Below are 19,199 nucleotides of genomic sequence, written 5' to 3' on the forward strand. Positions count from 1 at the left end.
TCAGAAGTGACGCGTGCGCACTTCAGACTTACGTGGCAGCCAGAGTGAGCCTGCAGAAGTGGACATTGACAGTGTCCGAGTTCAAACGGTGATGTCCCGAAGCTGAGCCTTGGACGCCAGGTGCGTAATTCGCCCTAACGACCTTGACATCGTCCTCGACCGTTCGAGTTTCTTCTGATTCCGTACGAACACCTCTTTGGCCTGGAAAACTCCGCCGAAGAAAAGTGTCCGTGTGTCCCTAATTTTGAAACGCTGTCTTTTTTGCAGAAACGCCAAAATGCAGCCGCAGTACCACCAGGGCGTTGTCCCCGGAGCCGCCCCTGGCCATTATCCGCCCCCACCTGGAGGCTACCACCCCCAGCAGCCGTACAACCCGCAGCAGCAGATGGGGATGCCACCGTCTGGGCCCGGCGGCCCGCTAAAACCACCTGGGCCAGCCCAAGGGCCTCCTGGAGCAGCACCCATGCCTCAATACCATCAGCCGCCCTTCCAGAATGGTGAGGATCTTCAATTCCCTCTTGGAATTTTTGTTACACGGGAATGGGGTCACTTTTTTAATTTTGTTGTGTTGACCAAAGTTCATTCATTGATTCACTATTATGATAAAAGGAGGTCATTGGCTCTACATTATTTCTAAGATAATTGTGTGGATCCTTTTCAGTTGAAACAATATCAAGCTATTTTAATCAATGTTTGATTTTGTTTGTGATAAAAATATTAAAGTTTAGTTTCAAATTAAGTTTTGGTGTACACAAGTTTATCAATTTTTTCCCTTACATTTTTATTTTTGATTTTTCTGCCCAACTTCATTTAGCTATCATTTTAAATTTTCCAGGAATGCATCCAGCAACATCTCCAGCTGGACCTCCGAACACACAATTTCCTCCGAGAGGGCCTGCACCCCCACAACCACAGGGACAAGGACAGCCCCCGTTGACGAACCAGATGGCAGGACTAAGTCTCTCTGGCCCTCCTACTCAGCAACATGCTATGGTATATTGAAATTTAAAAACATCTGATATTTATAAGCTATAAATTTTATACGTCAAATTTTAAATAATTGTAAAATTATGCATATTTATTAATTTTACCAATTTCATATCAGGCACCTCAAATGGGCCAACAGCCTCCCTGGAGTCCTCAAGGACCACCACAACAAATGGGCCCTCCGCCTCCAGGCGCCCAGCCGCCTCCGCATGTTAGCCAACCGCCTCAACCAGGAATGCCTCCTCGACCCGGAATGCCTCCTCAGCAACCCTATGTAAATGGCTCGTCGGCACCACCCCAAATGCCGCCTCACGGGGGCATGCAGCCTCCTCCTGGCCATTACCAGCCGCCGCAAGGTTCGATGCCCCCCATGCCAGGTGCTCAGCCACCGTCGATGGGTGGAATGCCGCCCCCTGGAGGGATGATGCCTCCGAAAATGGGCCAGCCACCGATGGGACCTCCAGGGGCCCATATGGCTTCGCCCAGTGGGCCAATGCCGCCCCCTGGCCAGCAAATGCAGCCGCCTCCGGGCGCAGGGATGGCTGGACCGCAGGGCTACCAGCAGGGACAAATGCCCCCTAGACCTGGCTTCCCTCCCCAGCCTCAAATGGATCCCTACGGAAGACCCATGCCCCAGCAGCCAGCCTATCAGCAGCAGCCGCAGCAAAGCAAAAGGCTTGACCCTGACCAAATGCCAAGTCCAATACAGGTGAGCAATCTTGGAAATTTCTTTCCCGTGCCATTTTTTTGTTTGTTTAAAACAACACCTTTCCATTTCATTTTAATCAGAAAAGGCATTTTAGCATGCGATGCCAGGGCAGTTTTCTGGCGACTTAATTAACGTGTTTGAGCAGGTGACCAATTCCTTTGAATGATTTTGTTCAAATCTCACTTCTGTTTATATTAAAGCAAACCAAATGCGTGCATAATTTTATATAAAATAAAATGCCCGTGTTCTTGCAGGTCATGGCTGAAGACGAAAAGGCCAAGGGTGGAATTTTCTACACTAATCAACGTGGAGCGGTTCCTCCATTGGTGACCACAAGTTTTGTGACCGTCGACCAAGGCAATGCGGGACCACGCTACATCCGTTCCACAATGTACAATGTGCCAGCAACCATCGACATGATGAAACAAGTAATTTCATTTAATTCCTGGCTGGCATGTTCTTAATTTAAATTCATTTGCAGACTTCTATTCCCTTCGGCTTGATGATAAGTCCATTTGCGGAGCAGGCACCTGAGGAACTGCCGCCTCCGATTGTTGATTTCGGTGAAATGGGACCTGTTCGTTGCATCCGGTGCAAAGCTTACATGAGCCCTTTGATGCAGTTTGTGGACGGCGGGCGTAGATTCCACTGCCTTTTGTGCAAAGCAACCTCCGAGGGTCAGTTTCAATGCTTTAATGAATTAAATTTTTTCTACCTAAAGATGTAAAAATAAATTTACAAGAAATTTTTACTTAAAATAGTTATATATTTTTATTAAACTTATTTTTCTGTAGTTCCTGCCGAGTATTTCCAGCATCTGGACCACACAGGCCAGAGAGTTGACCGTCTTGAGCGGCCAGAACTGTCTCTTGGCACTTACGAATATGTCGCCACTGCTGATTACTGCAGGGTGAGTTTGTTTATGCTCTTCTAAAGTTTAAAATTTTTAAATAATCTCCCTCTGCAGAACAACACATTCCCGAAACCACCAGCAATCGTTTTCCTCATTGACGTCTCCTACAACAATGTGAAGAGTGGCATGGTGCACTTGCTGTGTCGAGAGATGAAGAACATAATTCACAACCTCCCCATTGATGTTGGCCAAGAAAAGTCTAATATGAAGGTTGGCTTCATCACTTATGGCAGCGCCGTCAATTTCTACAACATTAAGGTTGGCAGTTTTTTTTAATCTTTTCTTAATTTTTTACTAAAACTTTTATTTAGGGCACACTTGCTCAACCAAAAATGCTTTCTGTTGGTGATGTCAACGACATGTTCATGCCTCTCCTGGACGGTTTCCTGTGCGAACCTGGGGAGTCAGAGGAAATCATCGACAGTTTGATGGAGCAAATTCCCACCATGTTTGCCGAATCAAGGGAAACCGAAACAATTTTAGCTCCTGCTATTCAAGCTGGCCTGGAGGCGCTCAAGGTAAATTGCTGTGAACTATAAACAAGCATTCTAAATTTAACTTCTAATATTGTTTAGGCATCCGGGTGTGCAGGAAAACTGTTGGTATTCCACTCATCTCTTCCAATTGCTGAAGCGCCTGGCAAGCTGAAGAATAGAGACGACCGAAAATTGTTAGGAACAGAAAAGGAAAAAACCATTTTGTGTAATTTTTTGCTTTCATTCGAAATTTATTTAAATTAAATTGAAAAACTTTTAGGTCCGCAAAACACTTTTTACAACAATTTGGGACAGGAATGTGTCTTAGGAGGTGTCAGTGTTGACCTGTTTCTCCTGAACAACTCTTATGTGGATTTGGCCACCATCGGCCAGGTCAGTCGACTGACTGGAGGTCAAATCTACAAATACACCTACTTCCAAGCTGACGTCGACGGCCCAAGGCTCATTGCTGACGTCACACATAATGTCTCGAGACATGTCGCATTCGACTCCATTATGAGAATCCGCACTTCAACAGGCGTACGACCCACCGACTTTTACGGACACTACTTCATGTCTAACACCACAGATATGGAACTTGCTGCCATTGATTCCGACAGAGTAAAGAAAATTTGTTTCACAAGTAATAAGAAATTAATTGTTTTTTTCTCATCAGGCTGTAGCGATCGAAGTGAAACATGACGACAAACTCACTGAAGAGGAAGGAGTGTTCATTCAAGTGGCACTTTTGTACACATCAGTTGGTGGTCAGCGACGCCTGAGAATTCTCAACCTCGCCCTCAAAACCTGCACACAGATGGCTGACCTGTACCGTTCTTGTGACCTTGACACAATCGTCAATTTCTTGGCCAAACAAGGTATGTTTCCATTTTATTTAGAATGATTAATTAAAAATTGAAATGATAAGAAAATTAAACAATTTATTTATTACAGCAATGTTCAAAATACTGGACAACACACCAAAGGCTGTCAAGGACAATCTGGTGTCTCGCTGTGCACAGATGTTGGCCTGTTACCGCAAGAACTGCGCCAGCCCCTCTTCGGCCGGCCAGTTGATCTTGCCCGAGTGCATGAAGCTGCTGCCCTTGTATGCCAACTGTCTGCTCAAGAGCGACGCCCTTTCCGGCGGCTCGGATATCACCATCGATGACCGCTCGTTCAATATGGCCGCCGTTCTAACCATGGATGTGCTTTCCTCCCTGGCATATTTCTACCCGCGGCTGCTACCTGTGCATGATCTTGACCCTGATCAGCACACTTTGCCACAGCCAATTCGCTGCTCTTCGGACAAACTGCGCGACGATGGTGTTTTCTTGCTAGGTAATTTAACTTAAAGAAAATATAATATATAGTTTTTTACATGAAGCAATTTTTGTTCTTAGAAAATGGAATTGTCATGTTCTTGTGGGTTGGGTCAGCGGTGTCTCAGGAGTGGACACACAACGTCTTCGGTGACCATCATGTAGCAAAAGTTGAGATCGACCCTACATCACTACCAGTCTTCGACAATCCAACTTCGAAACGGCTTAGACAGGTCATTGACCTTGTCAGGATGCAGAGACCGCGGTCAATGAAGGTAATAGCAAATCTTTTTAACAAGTAAATGTTCTTAATTTTTCTTTTAAATCCATATTCAGATGGCGATTGTGCCACAGAGGGACAAGTTGGAGATGCTGGTGAAGCGCTTCTTGGTGGAGGACCGTGGCGTTGACGGGTCAGCATCGTACGTCGACTTTTTGTGCCACATGCATAAAGAAATCAGAAACCTGCTCACGTAAAGACTCCAGAAGTATTACACGGTTCCCATAAGCAGCCCTTGCTGATGGGCCAGTCTGCCCCTTCTCATGTCCGAAGGCGTCCGGACTGGCCCTTGTGATATAAAAAAAAACACTTCTTGAGAGCAATTGGCCCGGACGAGGACTTTGTTTGAAAACCGAGTGTGAATGAAAGAGAAGAGTCTACGTATTTGGTTTCTTATTATTTTTGGTCGTCGAAGGGTATAAGTGCACCTGAGTTGTATTCAGTTCTCTCGTTGTGACTTGTTGAGGTATCATGATTAATTTTTAGTGCTATGAGGTTCTTTTAATTCAATCCTCCAGTTATTATCCTGTTCTGTCACACTTGCGATCACCTTCTTCGTATTGATTTAAAAAATACATATGTTTATTATTAAAAGAAACGCTGCATTTTCTTTCTCAAATTCGAAGCTAGAATAATCTTTATTCAACGTAATATAGACAAAAAAGAAAGCATACAAATATATGAATACAATATTCTACATCTTTTAAGCAGACAAGATTAAAACGACACCAGCAGGAAAATAACCGCACTTTCTTTATTTCTTTTTAGACGTGGAGAAAGCAGATTGAATTGATGAAGAGTAGAGTTATTGCGCGGGTTTGCAAAAACGGGCGCGCGTCGGACGAAGCGTCAAATTCGAAATAGAGGAAATTGATACCGAGGGAGGCGAATTAGGCGCTTCCTCAGCCGGCCCGGCGCGCGTCCGTCTTGGCCCCTTTATTTCGTCCTGACAAAGATGGGGGGTTCAATCAGGAGGAATTAAGCGAGACTCGCCAGTTTCACTGCTGAAGCAGCTCGTCGGAGGAGAGCCGCTCGTTGTGGTCTGTGTCAACGAAGCGGCGCAAAATTGCACGCGCCACTTCAGGGTTGGCACTCAACTGCGCTGCTAACCACTCCACTGGCAAACTGAAATCAGATTAAACATTATTAATTTATATTTTTTGAGAAGTTTCCTTAAAAACAATAAAATTCAAATTTGAAAATTACTTTTTGAATTTAAATATTTAATTTCAAATTTAAATTATATTATGTTAATGTAATATTTTTCTCGTATCTTGTATATTGATAGATATTTTAAAATGAGAAGTTTTTCAAACACACTGATTTTGAGAGCGCTAACTAAATCCCTAGTAATTTTTGATGTGGAAGTTGTGTTATGTTAATAATTTGAATCTTTCAAGGCTTGATGAAACGAAATTTTGGATGAAAATTTTCTTAAAAACAAAATGTGCAAAGAAATATTGTTATTTGTAATTACAAAATTTTCTTTATTTCAACAGAACGTTTTTCTTACAAACGTTAACAATTAACCACAAAAAATCGAGCATCCAGAAGCCCTTTTCTTCAGCAGAGAAATTAGGCCGCTTTTAGAGACAAAAGTTTCCCTAAATTACGCTCTAAACAGCTTTGGCAATTCACCGTCAAGGATCGTTAGCTCGAATTTGAAAAAGCAACCGGCCGAACATCCGTGGCGAGCGGCTTGCATACTTCCGCATTCAGCAGGCGCTCTCTTGTTAGTCGAATCTCCTTTTCATTTGAAAAAGTTAAGAATTGCCGGTTTGGGGGCGTTTTATTTCAGGGTTTTGCCGCGGGCTGCAGTGAATAATCGAATCAAATGAGGCGAAAAGACGCCCTGGTAACTCGATTTGCGAGCAGCAGAAGCGCAGAAAGAGAAGGGATTTGCGCTCGCGGCACCAAACTTGGTCGTTTTCTGAACGACCAAGTTGCCCTTTTCATGGCATTACGTTGGTCTGGACCATTCCGGAGGCCACTTGTTAGCGTGCATATGTGGTTTTGAATGGGATGTGGGCGATGAGAACATATGAATGGACGCACGATGACGGAAAACATGAAAAATAAAAATAAATATTATGAAAGAGATGAATTTGTATTAATAATAAATGTATTTTTCCTTTTTGAACACAAGCTCAATTTTTCTAATTCAGTTCAGTACACATGAAGAAATACATAGCAAAGAGAAAAGGAAAGATAATAAACAAATTCAATTTAAATGGTGGTAGAGTTAAATGAAAAAAGAAAATAACAAAAAGTCTTTGTTAGGGAGAGCATAAATAATATTTGATAGATTTTTTAAATGCAGATTTTGTTTTTCGGTGCACTAATGGCTCAATAAAATATCAACCAAACCAAATTTTTTTTCTTACTAGCAATTATTACAGCATTAGTTAGGGAGGTTTGCTCTTAAAATAAGTTTTTTTTTTACTTTTAAAATTTTTTCTAAAAAAATTTTTAAAGCTTGTGAAATACGGCAAGAGAAATCTTTCAAAACTAGTTTGGTTTATAATAAAAATAAAAATTATCTAATGAGGCAATCGCGCAATTTAAATGCTTTCTATGCAATTCCATCAAGCGGAGAAATTTCTATTAATTTCTCTGCAATTGCAGATTGGGATGGATAGCAAGTTTAATTAAAAAGTCCTCTGTCTGAAACAGATATTTGTACAGCGACGTAATTAATTCACGACGGACGTTTGAGTTAAATGAGAAATTCTTTCTGGGCGAGTTTGGAAATTCGGTCAGTCGGCGGGTGGGTGTTTGGTATTTCATTTTATCCGCACATATATGTTATACATGTCGGGAGTTTCTCATCGCCAATTACAAAAATGTGGTCGGTACGTTTGATCAAAAGCCCAATTAGCGTCCCTTGTTTTTATGGTCGTTAATCTGCAAAAGACGCCGTTAATCTACTTATTTGCCTGGTTTTATTGCACCAGACGCGTTTTGAGCGATAAAAATGTGGGTTTTATATCCAATGAATTATGACTATTTGCTCCAACGGTAGAATTTTGTGGAATAAATATTTTTAGGAAGGAAGTTTCATTTTAGGTATTTCATTGAAGTTAAGCATTTGTAATTAAATTAAATACAAGACTTGCCTTCATAGAATAAATTCTGATTTTATTTATTCGATTTATTCATTTCCTTCCAAAAAAACTCAACCAGTTTGGGTTATCTTAATTCTTGAGAAGCCCTTAAAAAGAGCAGCTGTTTGATTTTTTTAATAAGAAAAATATCAACAAGGAAGACTCAGTTTTTTTCAATTCAATATAAACTTTCATTGCATAATTTACAAATTCCATGTTGGAATGCACGTTGACCCGAGTTTGTTAAAGTGTTATCTAACAGTTTTCATAAAATTAAAGCCTGTAAGATAACCGAGCAGACAATACAGCCTCATTCAATGAAACTCCAAAGCATTTCAGCAGAAGATGTGGTTTGTATCAATTAAAAATATTAATTTATAGTCTTTAGACTTCAAACTACTTGTTTTTTCTTTCTATTTTTTAGTGTAAAAATGTAAAAATAATACTTTATAATTTTATGAAAACATTTTTTCTGTTTCACTTTCTTCGGCTTCTTAAGATAATTAAAAATGCTTCTATTTCTCTTCAAAGATTTTTAATATTATTGGGTAAAAAACGCCCTCGTCTATACACACTTTAATACCACTTTCTCTTGGCTTCCTGAAAGGGGCATTCCAGGAAACCTTTTCATGCGGCGCCTAATCAAGTTAAGCGACCTTCAAAGAAAAATCAAAACCAGCAAGCCCGATGAAATTATTTTTATTTCAGCGCTAATCTAATAAAAAAAATTCTTTTTACGCAAAATAAAAAAGAAATTGAGAGAGGCCGACGATCAGATTGCGTGGCACGCGCGCACATGCTCAATGGGGAAATTGGCCCGGTGCGAAAATTAAATCGCAAATTAGGTTTGGCACGAGCTGGCATGCTTTATTATTTGTCTTGGCGGGCGCGCGACAGAAAGCGGGCGGCGCCTTTTTGTCGTTTTCCACGCCAGCGGCAGGTGGGACAAAGGGACGAAAAGCAATTTCCACCCTCTTAATTGGGACACCGCGAGGAAAACACGCGGGCACTTTTCTGCAATTACCAACTTGTTGGTAATGAATTCCCACAATGAGAGAATTTTGAATTTCCGCCGCGAGACGTTTCGAAAAGTGGGCGAAAGAGGAAATAATAAAAACAGCTCAGGTCAGAAAGCGTTGTTTGTTTGCTTCTCATTACAGCACCGTCAAGGGATGTCACAATGGGGGATTAAGCCAAGAGAATTTTGCATGACTCTGATAAAAATTTATATTTGAAAGATAAGTATAAAAATATACATAGTTCTTTAAAAAGTTGCAAAAATGAGCATTTTTTACAAATAAATATTTAAATCTTGATTGCTCATAAATTTGCTGACCTTTAATTTCAAAATGAATTAATTTAGTAATTTATAAAATTAATATCATATTTATTTCATAAGTTCATGTATATAATTAGATGACTCTTCAAAATTACTTTAATTAAATGTCTAGAAAGACATTCCAAAATATACAAGCAAAAAATAAATTTAAGTTTTTCTCCTCTTATCAAAATGAATTGTCTGAATTGAGCAAATAAAATTATTCTGCTTTCACTTGAATAATTAATTAGAATGAAGTTAAATAAAATTTGAACAGTCAATACGTCAAATTTAAATAAATTAAAGAAAAGAAAAACTATTTTCAAATTTATCAATTTCTAAAGAATTTTAACTCATACAATAAGTTTTTATGAACAATATTTTTTTGAGAGTATTCTTCTGTTGTACTTACTCTTGTTGTGCGTCGGGAGCAAATTCAGCGTTCAGTGCTTGAGGGGTGCGCTTTCCAAAGCCCCTGGCCGTCGACAGGGCCATGTTTTTGAAGCCCCTAATCGTACGAGCCACTTTGGCGTGTCTCTGCAACAACGCCGCTCCCAACGGCCCACCAACGTTCCCCAGCGGCCTCACCTGCGCCTCGCAGACGGCCACCACAACGGCCAGCACCACGACCACCTGCACGAGCGCCACTCTACGCATGTCCTGTGGAAAAATAATAATAACATAATAAGATAAAAAAAATCACGATTAATCAAAATTTGACTATTTGCCAAATTCTTAGTTTTCATATTTAAAAAATCAGCAACAGTGAAAAATATTTATTCTTATTGTTATGTGAAATAATTTTTCAATGAAGTTTCCACGCATCTCATTTTCTATACCGCATCAAATTATATATTTATTACTTTTATGACTTTTATTTGATTGAAAGAATGTAAAATTTGTTGGGAAAAACAGTCAACGGTGCAAATCAGAAGCGATACCAGTTTGACGGAGCTTCATTTGTGATTGCTCCACAAACAATGAAAAATGATTTCATTGTTGCATCAGATGCCAACTGCTGCGATCCGGAGTGGCGTGTATTTTATCTAATTTGCTTTCCTAATCATTTTCTATAAAAAAATTCATTTCTGTCCATGACATCTGTTGTTGAAAATTGAGTTGTTGAATTGACAGGAGGGTACCATGCGTTGGTAATCACACGCAAAATTTTCACTTGTATTTACGTTGGCCAAACGTGACCAAAAGAAACGTGTTGCCGACGTGTATGAATCAAACACATGTAATTTAATTAGCGCTCACATTATCAAGTCTATGTAATGAGACAATTTCATTGACAAAGTGAATCAGACAGTCATTTTGTAGCTTTATTGTATTATTGTTTGGTTTTCGTATTATTATTATTGTTTTATTTAAGTTTTGTGAATTGAACGAAAACGCCGTGTAAAGAAAAAAATTAGTTGTGAGCATGGGAACTAAATTAAACAATGTGCGTTATATTGAAAAAAATCACTCAAATTTAGTTATTATTTTCATTAATCACTTATTTTTTTTTATTGCGAGAGAATAAGAGAAGGATGTTCAGACTACAAGTCAAATACAAAATCTGTCGTGATGGGCGATTGTTGTTCGGGCTGTCACTGTTTATAAGCCGATTTTTTGAGCACATTGTTACGCGGCCACTGGTACGCCCAGAGGGTATAGTCTCGGACGGAAGGGCTCGGGGCGCAGTTAAATCTAATCCTGCGAGCCCGACCAAGTAGAGTTCGAAACCTGACTGGGCCGGTGATTTTCAAAACTTTTTGTAGATCAAATTACATTCAAAATCACGTTTACTTAATAAAAAAACTTGTATATTGCTTAAAAAAAAAAATTTAAAAAATAAAAATAAAATTCCGCAAGTGTTTTAGGACTCGATCTTCAAGGACTCGCTATTTTTTTTATTTATATTTTATTATTGTTTTTAAAAGCTTTTCGTAGGTCAAATTACATTCAGAATCACGTTTACTGAATAAAAAACTTGTATATTGCATAAAAAAAATGAAATTTTAAATTTATTAATATTGCGGCATTTGCTCCTCGGCAACATGAAACACGGCCCCGTCGCCTCAGCACGTATGCAAATCCGTTTGAACTTGCGGTGGTCTAATAAAAATCCAAAAATTATTTTATCAAAAACTTCTTTTAATGGGTTTTCATAGGTTTTGCTGCGTAATTTCATAAAAATCATATAGGAATATTAATTTTGATAAGAAGTTACATTTGGAAATTAAAAAGTTTATTATAAAATTAAATTAAATTAAAATTTAAAATCGTTTTTAAAAATTGTGTCTGATTCAAAACACCTAAGATAAATATGGATTTTTTTTACTGTGTTCTTTGTGCACGACCGGCAATTAATATGATAAGCGATATGCTGCAAGTATATTTTACCGCCGAACAAAATATTTCTAAATTCGCCCTCACAAAAATTAGAGCAAATTTTGACGTTGCTCAAATAGCAATCAAGTAATGTTTGACGTATTCTGTCGTGATGCGCGATTGTTGTTCGGGCTGTCACTGTTTATAAGCCGATTTTTTGAGCACATTGTTACGCGGCCACTGGTACGCCCAGAGGGTATAGTCTCGGACGGAAGGGCTCGGGGCGCAGTTAAATCTAATCCTGCGAGCCCGACCAAGTAGAGTTCGAAACCTGACTGGGCCGGTGATTTTCAAAACTTTTTGTAGATCAAATTACATTCAAAATCACGTTTACTTAATAAAAAAACTTGTATATTGCTTAAAAAAAAAAATTTAAAAAATAAAAATAAAATTCCGCAAGTGTTTTAGGACTCGATCTTCAAGGACTCGCTATTTTTTTTAATTATATTTTATTATTGTTTTTAAAAGCTTTACGTAGGTCAAATTACATTCAGAATCACGTTTACTGAATAAAAAACTTGTATATTGCAAAAAAAAAATTATTTTCAAAAAAAAAAAAATAAAATTCGGACGGTTTTTTTAGGACTCGATTTTCAAGGACTCGCGATTTTTTTATTTATATTTTATTGTTGTTTTTAAAAGCTTTACGTAGGTCAAATTACATTCAAAATCACGTTTACTGAATAAAAAACTTGTATATTGCTTAAAAAATGATATTTGAAAAAAAAATTAAATTCAGCAAGTGTTTTAGGACTCGATCTTTAAAGATACATTATTATTTTATAATTTATAGTTACAGTTACAGTTCAGTCATGACTGATTCAAATTAAATTTTAGCCTTTTCTCTGTCAGCTCAAGGCTTGAGTGTTTATTTGTGAGGTTAAATGCTAAAGATAATTTTGACTTCAAACAAAACACGCGAAAATATGATCAATGCCCTAATTCTGTCAATTGACAATTTGTTTGGAAAATGTTTGCAAGATAATTACGGGAAAATTGGGAAGCCACTACAGAAAATGGAGCAATCAATCACGATTTGCAAATCACCAAGAGCAAACATTAATATTAGAGACAATCGCGTCGTCGCACGGGCAAACACATATTGAATGTCATCTCGTTGCGAGCTCTCGACCGGCCGGATGTAAACGTAATATCTGCGCGGTAAATTATTAATTGCCGCTGCTGTTTGTTTGATGGTATATTTATTTGTTTGTTCCCCGACAAGCAAATGTGCATGATGGTAAAATTATATAATATCTAACTGTGCACATAGGCGTGTGTGTCAGGCAAACAGCATTTCAGTTCAATTACCAGCGAAAGAGATCAAACGTGGGCGCATCAAAAGGGCCCGCGACCTTTTGTCTCTTATCGAGAAAAAACATTCCGATTTTTCCTGTCAATTTTTGTGATTTACGACGAAATTATAGTCATTCTGAAATGGGGCCAGAAGGCACGCACGTGTAAAAAAGGAAAATAAAACAAGATATGTCACTCAAAACTTCATTTTATCAAGGTTTGTTTTTACAAAAGATTGCTGGAGGTTTACAATTTTATCAATTTCGAATCATATTTTGTGCTCCAGAAATAGGAGAAGAGGCTTGAAAATTATTTATTTTTTATGCTTCACAAATCAAGTTGAAAATTAGAGAGAGAGAAATACAAAAATTTTCATTTACTGTTTATTATTTGCCTAAATTTTTGCAAAATTTCATATTGAAAGAAAAACTATTGTTGGAAAAAGACCGAACCAAATATTTTACTAGAACTTCAAGATTTTCCAATTTTACAAATTTCTACATTAAAGATCAAAACCATTAAATTTTATATTTGTGAGTGTGAAAGTTGGAAAATTACTAAGAAAATAGCAAAAAATTACAATTATCTTGAATAATTTTCACCCTGAAGCGCTGGAAACGCGGTTTTACCTTTTCTCACCATAAGTATTTTAACCTCAATGGAGAGTAAATATGAATTTCAAGAAGTACTAATTGTTTGATTTTTTTAACCGAATTTAGTCAACTCAGGACTTAATTAAAACATGAAAATAATTTGGCGGGAAAAAGTCTTTGCACATAATAAGGATCGTGAAAATTAAATTTGTTTCAAAGCGAGAGAAAACAAAATACTGGTTTTCATAATTTAATGAGCTGTGTTAGAAAGTCATGTTTGAAACTAAATCCAAATTTTCCATTTCACAAAAGGTGGAAGGGTGACGAGAAAAGGCTTAAAATTTCATTCCAAGAACCACGAAATATCCTGTTGTAAACCCGCGTGGAAAAATTATAAAAGCTCTCGCAAGTTTCTGCTCAACCTTTCTCTCGTTCCACGTGGATTTGAATTCGCAGAGAGAACAACGACGAGCGAAACAAAAGTTGTTTCAAGGGTGTTATTTCTGCTGAGACTTTTGCCAGCGAAAAGCAAAGAGCAGCTGCAGTGTTTCGCCGCTCGCGGACCGAGGAAGCCGGCGGGCGCGAAATGATTAAAACGGCACCTACGTGTGCATTTTTCACTGCGGGCGAGAATTTGCCTTTTGGCCCGGCTGTTAGTTGTGTAGTTGCTTTTACGTCATACGCGCCCAACAACAAAGTGGAACACTGCGAAACATCTACGCCCCGAGCGGCGTTCTGAATGCTGATGCTTGAATTGGCCTTACCGATGCCCAAAGCTCCCGAGAGAATTGTAAACAAGGTGTAATTATTATTGTGTAATTTAGATTGGCACTTTCGTAATTAAAATTCGTGAAATTTTCATTGAAATCAATTTAATTGCTTGATAAAAAGGAAGGAAAACAGCCAAGGTATATCAAAAAGTTTCATTAAAGCAAATAAAACTTTCACAGCGTGAAAATGGTTGCAAAAATTTATTCAAAATTCATTTATATAATGAATAAATATATTACTACAGCAGGAGGCAGTTACAACAGTTTTTTTACATTTTGGTGATTGGCTAGCAGATGGATACTTTTTTTTAGATTTCATAGACGAAAAAATTCAATGAGACAATAATTATTTTTGGAAATATAACTTTTGTAGCTGATGAAATGTATAATTTTTTGCGAGCAAACGTGGTGCCAGACATTTTCTAAGAATTTATTATGTATTGTTAAAAATTTGTGTTTATTTTTGAAAAATTCAGTAATTTTAAATAGGGAAAATGAGAATTTCAATTTGAACATAAAATAATTGAATCAGACAAATTTGTTCAGTTAAAAATTTTTGTTCTGTATTTAAAGAATCGTATAGCTTAAAAAAATTTCCTAATTATATAACCTTGCCATTTCTAAATATTTTCCAGTAGGTGGGAGGCAGTTGATTCCGCGCACTTTCATTCTCCGTGAAAATGTTAAAAAATAATATATTTTATAAAGCAATCTAGAATTATGACTCATACAACCGTCAAGATACAAAAATAGTTATTTTGGGCTGATTTTCCGGAACAATGGTCTTGATTGCTATCAGAGTCTCATTAAAAATCCACAAGGTGGAATTTTTAAACCAGAAACTTTCAACTGGGCGGATTTTCCATTTTAAACGTACATCAACAGCAGCTCGTGAGTGCTTTAAAAGCAAAAACGTTTGCCCAAATTCGAATTGCCCACGCAGGTTTCTACAAGTAATTTTTGAGGACAATAAATTACCTTTTGCAAATGTTACCGTTTCGCAAAAAGACGACAAGGGTGCATTGTTTGAATTGAATAGTTGATGATGTTTGAATTGAAAATCAGCATTTATTCCCGGTGGGTTTTGTGATTTGTTTATTGTTTTGGGAAAAACAATATTTGAGTTTGATAACTATGGGCTTTAGTTTTCGTTTGTCCATGATGTGGTAAGTTTGATTAATTTTCTTTTGTCACCGATTTATTTTATGTAAGAGCTTTGAATCCTGTTGCAGGGATAAAATTTAGGAAAAATTTTATTTCATTATTTCAAAATGATCAAAGAAAAATGTGATTCATCAGTATTTGAAAAAATTCTATTTACCTCACACAAAATTTTGATTTCAGAGAAAATTATTTATTTTTTCTTTGTTAAAGATCTAGATTATTGAGTTTATGATTGTTTCAACATGCATTTTGTCTCTCCAGCACTCTCATTGCAATATTGATTAATTTTAATGTTTAAAATATTTAAATAAAATTTTAAAAAAAGCTTTAAGTTGACGGTCAATAATAATATAATAAATATTAGATAAAAATTTAAACGCTTGTGAGTAAATAAGAGAAACGATTAAGATCACAACCTGTTGCTCACGCCAATTTGATGTATGTCTGCAACGTGGACTTGAATTTTACGATAAAATTCGCTCAAGAGATTTTTAGCAAGGGCTGACTGCAGCACTTTTCTCCTCTTTTCCCATTTAGCTGCAAAGGTTGTGGATGAGAAAATGCGCGAAAACGGCTTTGATGAAAATGGGTCAAGCGCGCGGGGCATGAAAATGAGAGAGGCCTCTTAAAAACACGGCTTAATCTCCGGCCGCAATTAAAATGCGCACACGATGAGCTCAAATTATTTAATCTCATCGTCACGCCAGATTAACCATTTCAGCTTTACGAAATTTATTACGCCCACACTCCAAATCACTTTCCCACACACACGGAAACGGGAGAAGCAACGGCAAATAATATACTTCCTCTGAAATCAATGCTTGGGTCTTATGTTTATGCTACTCAAATATGTCAAATGCTTGTGACCAACAATGTAAGCCATTCTGCAAAATTTTCAAAAGTAAAAATTGCTTAGACTAAAGAAATAATTAATTATTATTAAAAAAGTTCATTCGGAAAACAATATATTCTCAAATTTGACTTCTGCTTGTTTAACACGCAGGGATCCTCTATTAACGTTTTGTGTCGTGAGTTTGCCAACAAACTTCTTGCCGAAAATACACTCCTCCGCCCGAAGTCTTTTCGTTGCCGATCAAATTAGCCCTGGTGCTGAGCAATAATTAGAAATTAATAATGCAGCGGACGCCAAAGTTTGCGGCGATCAATCATGATTATACAAAACTGTGGGCGTAATTAAGAAAGCGCGTTTGCTTTATGCACATGCAGGCTGTTTTTATTTTATAAATTACATCAGATATATCGGTCGGTGTTTAGAATGGAAGAATGGAAAAGCCGAAGGCGATCAATCTCGCTAAGTGAGCGAGCGCACCAAAGTTTCCTCTGATTTACACCACGGCAAGGCTTGTTTTATTTACAAAGTTTTAAGAAAATTATATAATTGACCTATTAAATTATAATTCATTTGAAATTTTTTTAAACATTTTTTATTCTTTTTCAAATTTATGTGTAACAATGTGTAACTCCTAATCTTTACATATATGAAATACTTCTTCAAAGGCAAAGGCAAAATATTTTCATAAATTTTGACTTCACACATATTTTGCATTTAAATTGAAACTTATATTTCCTGCGTTCATCAGTAACGTTCAAGTTTGTCATTATTTTTTCGTAACGACTTCTGTAGAATAAGCAATAATAGTAAAAAATCTTTTAACACGAGAAAGTTCTGTAACAACTTTAATCCAATGTAATTAATCTGATTCGCGGGGTTATTTAATGATGTAAACAGCATTTAATATAATCAATTCATTTTCCCTTATTTTCCTGTAGGTTATATGAAATAATTTGTTTGAATTGTCCTTATTTGAAATGTTTCATTTTCTTAGAAGGTAATGCAGAATTTTTATTTTCTTCTTTTACAAAGAAAACAATTCTGTTTAAATTACTTTCAATTTTCAATGCTTATTTAAGTCGCTGTTCCTTTATAGTATAGAATGCAAATAATATTCCCCGCCTTGTTCAAACAATATGAATTTGAGAGTTCTTATTAAAATTATAAGGAAGCTATAATAACGACGCAATCAACGTTTTAACGGCCACGAAGAAATGAGCTGATGCAAAAAATACATTTTTTTTTAAACGACTTCTCATCCATCTAGAGAGAAATCGAGACGGATGATGAAGTCGAGTCAAACATCCGCCCACTTAATCAATCGAAATTAATCATCGGTTTCTATACAAATATTTTGATTGGCTATGCTCAAAACTATTTTCGTCGTCGGCAATTGAATTTCTCGTCTCTTGCGGTAAAGATTCTCGATTTCAAGCACACCAAAAGACAAAGCAAAGATGGCAATTTCAATCTTGGTTCTGCACGGAATATCAAATTTCACTTTAAACGGCGCGAATCTCCGCTTTCAAGAAAGTTTTATTCGGCGCGCGACTCTCGCAACGCCTTGCAGGGCTTCTTTTATGTACCACGCAAGAACCTCACGCTAGACTTTGCTGTGTGTGGTTTTATAAAAAAAATATTTAAACTTTTTTAGTCTTAAGATTGAAGTTCATCATTTAATAAATTAACCAAAAGAAGACAAGAATAATGCATAGAATTTTGTAATTTAAATTCATAAATTCTGATCTTGACAAAACTATAAAATTTTCATCTAGATAACTTTTATAATTATGATGAATTGAAGTGGATTTTATTTTAATAATTGTAAGAATAGAATATTAGTTAAAATAAAGTCAAGATTTTCACATTTATTTTCCTGTAATAAATTTTAATGCTTCAAAAACTCCTTTGTGAATCAGTTATAATATGATCGGGATACTAATATTGTTAAATTGTACGTGATCCTAATTTTAATTTACCGTCTTGATTTTTCAATTCGATATAAGATTGTAAATTGTAAGTTTTACATTATTGAGGTCTATTTTTCAATAAAAGCTATAGGAAATCTAATAACGCAAGAAATGTTGAGGAACTTTTCTTTTCAAATTGAATTTACTTCATCAGATTCTCATATGTCTGTGACAAGTAAGGTAATATCGTAGATCAGATGAAAGTGGAGCCATTTTAATCGAATGCTCATAGTGCATTGAAATGTAGGCTAATTCTGTTCACTTTCAATTATTTGCGAAAGTCGGGTGTTGGAAAATTTTTTGAATGCTAAGAAAATTAAGCATAGAAAAAATTTATTTTAAATTTACTAAGAAAGCACCCTTAGTTCTTCAAATTTTTAGGACAACAAAAAACTCGTGGGTCGCCTGCAAAGTTTTTCCAAATATCAACCGTCTTTTCAGCGTGGAGCATTAATTAACTCTACAAAAGGCACTTTGCCGCATTGTTTTTGCGATCTCGCCACTTTTCCCAATTTACATCTTTGGCGGTTCCTTTAAAGTTAAATGCAATCACAATCAGTTTCAACAGCTGTCACGTTGTGAGACACGTTTCTTACAATGTAAAAGATAAATCGTGGAACGCATAGATAATTAACTTCCTTCAATGATCAATATATGACTGCATTTGATAAAAGTTAATTGCATGAAAAATGTACGTGCTTTAAAAAATATCAATATTAGTGTTTCAATTTATCAAGATATATATAAATTATTTAAAAAATTATAGTAAATTTTGAATAAAGTTGCGTACTAAATTTTTTATAAAATTCTAAGGCTGTCTTAAATTAATATAAAAAAAATCGGAGATGTAAGTTTTTCTCAACATTCAAAAGGATCTGAAATTAAAAATCAGGACACTTACCTGAGATGTCGATTTCGTTTGCAGGGTTTTCAGCGGCTGGGTTGATGGGCGAGAGTGAGGCCTTCGGAGACCGCGGCCCTTTTTGTAGCGGGCAGATCCGCCCCACCGCCGCCTCCACTGCCGCCCACCACGCTGCGCCGAAGCATGCCTTGATTTGAGTTTTC

The 19,199-nt window shown here is 36.8% G+C and overlaps 2 protein-coding genes across 4 annotated transcripts; one reads left to right on the forward strand and one right to left on the reverse strand.

Annotated features, from left to right (window-relative positions):
• Positions 1–4: 4 nt before the first annotated feature.
• Positions 5–5,285, forward strand: LOC132192667 (protein transport protein Sec24C). Of its 3 annotated transcripts, none has more exons than XM_059612732.1 (16): positions 5–120; positions 268–497; positions 836–993; positions 1,106–1,696; positions 1,791–1,841; positions 1,951–2,124; positions 2,178–2,373; positions 2,491–2,606; positions 2,664–2,867; positions 2,921–3,127; positions 3,185–3,311; positions 3,366–3,706; positions 3,762–3,963; positions 4,040–4,426; positions 4,489–4,682; positions 4,744–5,285. In XM_059612732.1, exons 2-16 carry the CDS (start codon positions 278–280, stop codon positions 4,882–4,884), a joined length of 3,309 nt encoding a protein of 1,102 aa, XP_059468715.1. In that variant the 5' UTR covers positions 5–120; positions 268–277; the 3' UTR covers positions 4,885–5,285. The 3 variants fall into 3 exon arrangements, with proteins under 3 accessions (XP_059468715.1, XP_059468717.1, XP_059468716.1); XM_059612733.1 differs by having other exon boundaries at positions 40–182; XM_059612734.1 differs by lacking the exon at positions 1,791–1,841.
• A 14-nt stretch (positions 5,286–5,299) lies between these two features.
• LOC132192668 (allatotropins-like) lies at positions 5,300–19,100 on the reverse strand. Its single transcript, XM_059612735.1, has 3 exons — positions 19,036–19,100; positions 9,522–9,769; positions 5,300–5,812 (listed from the first exon to the last, which is right to left on the reverse strand). Exons 2-3 carry the CDS (start codon positions 9,764–9,766, stop codon positions 5,686–5,688), a joined length of 372 nt encoding a protein of 123 aa, XP_059468718.1. The 5' UTR covers positions 9,767–9,769; positions 19,036–19,100; the 3' UTR covers positions 5,300–5,685.
• Positions 19,101–19,199: the final 99 nt, after the last annotated feature.

This window comes from Neocloeon triangulifer, unplaced genomic scaffold (genome assembly GCF_031216515.1).
Source record: "Neocloeon triangulifer isolate White Clay Creek 2 clone unplaced genomic scaffold, ASM3121651v1 ptg000003l, whole genome shotgun sequence".
NCBI lineage: Eukaryota > Metazoa > Arthropoda > Insecta > Ephemeroptera > Baetidae > Neocloeon > Neocloeon triangulifer.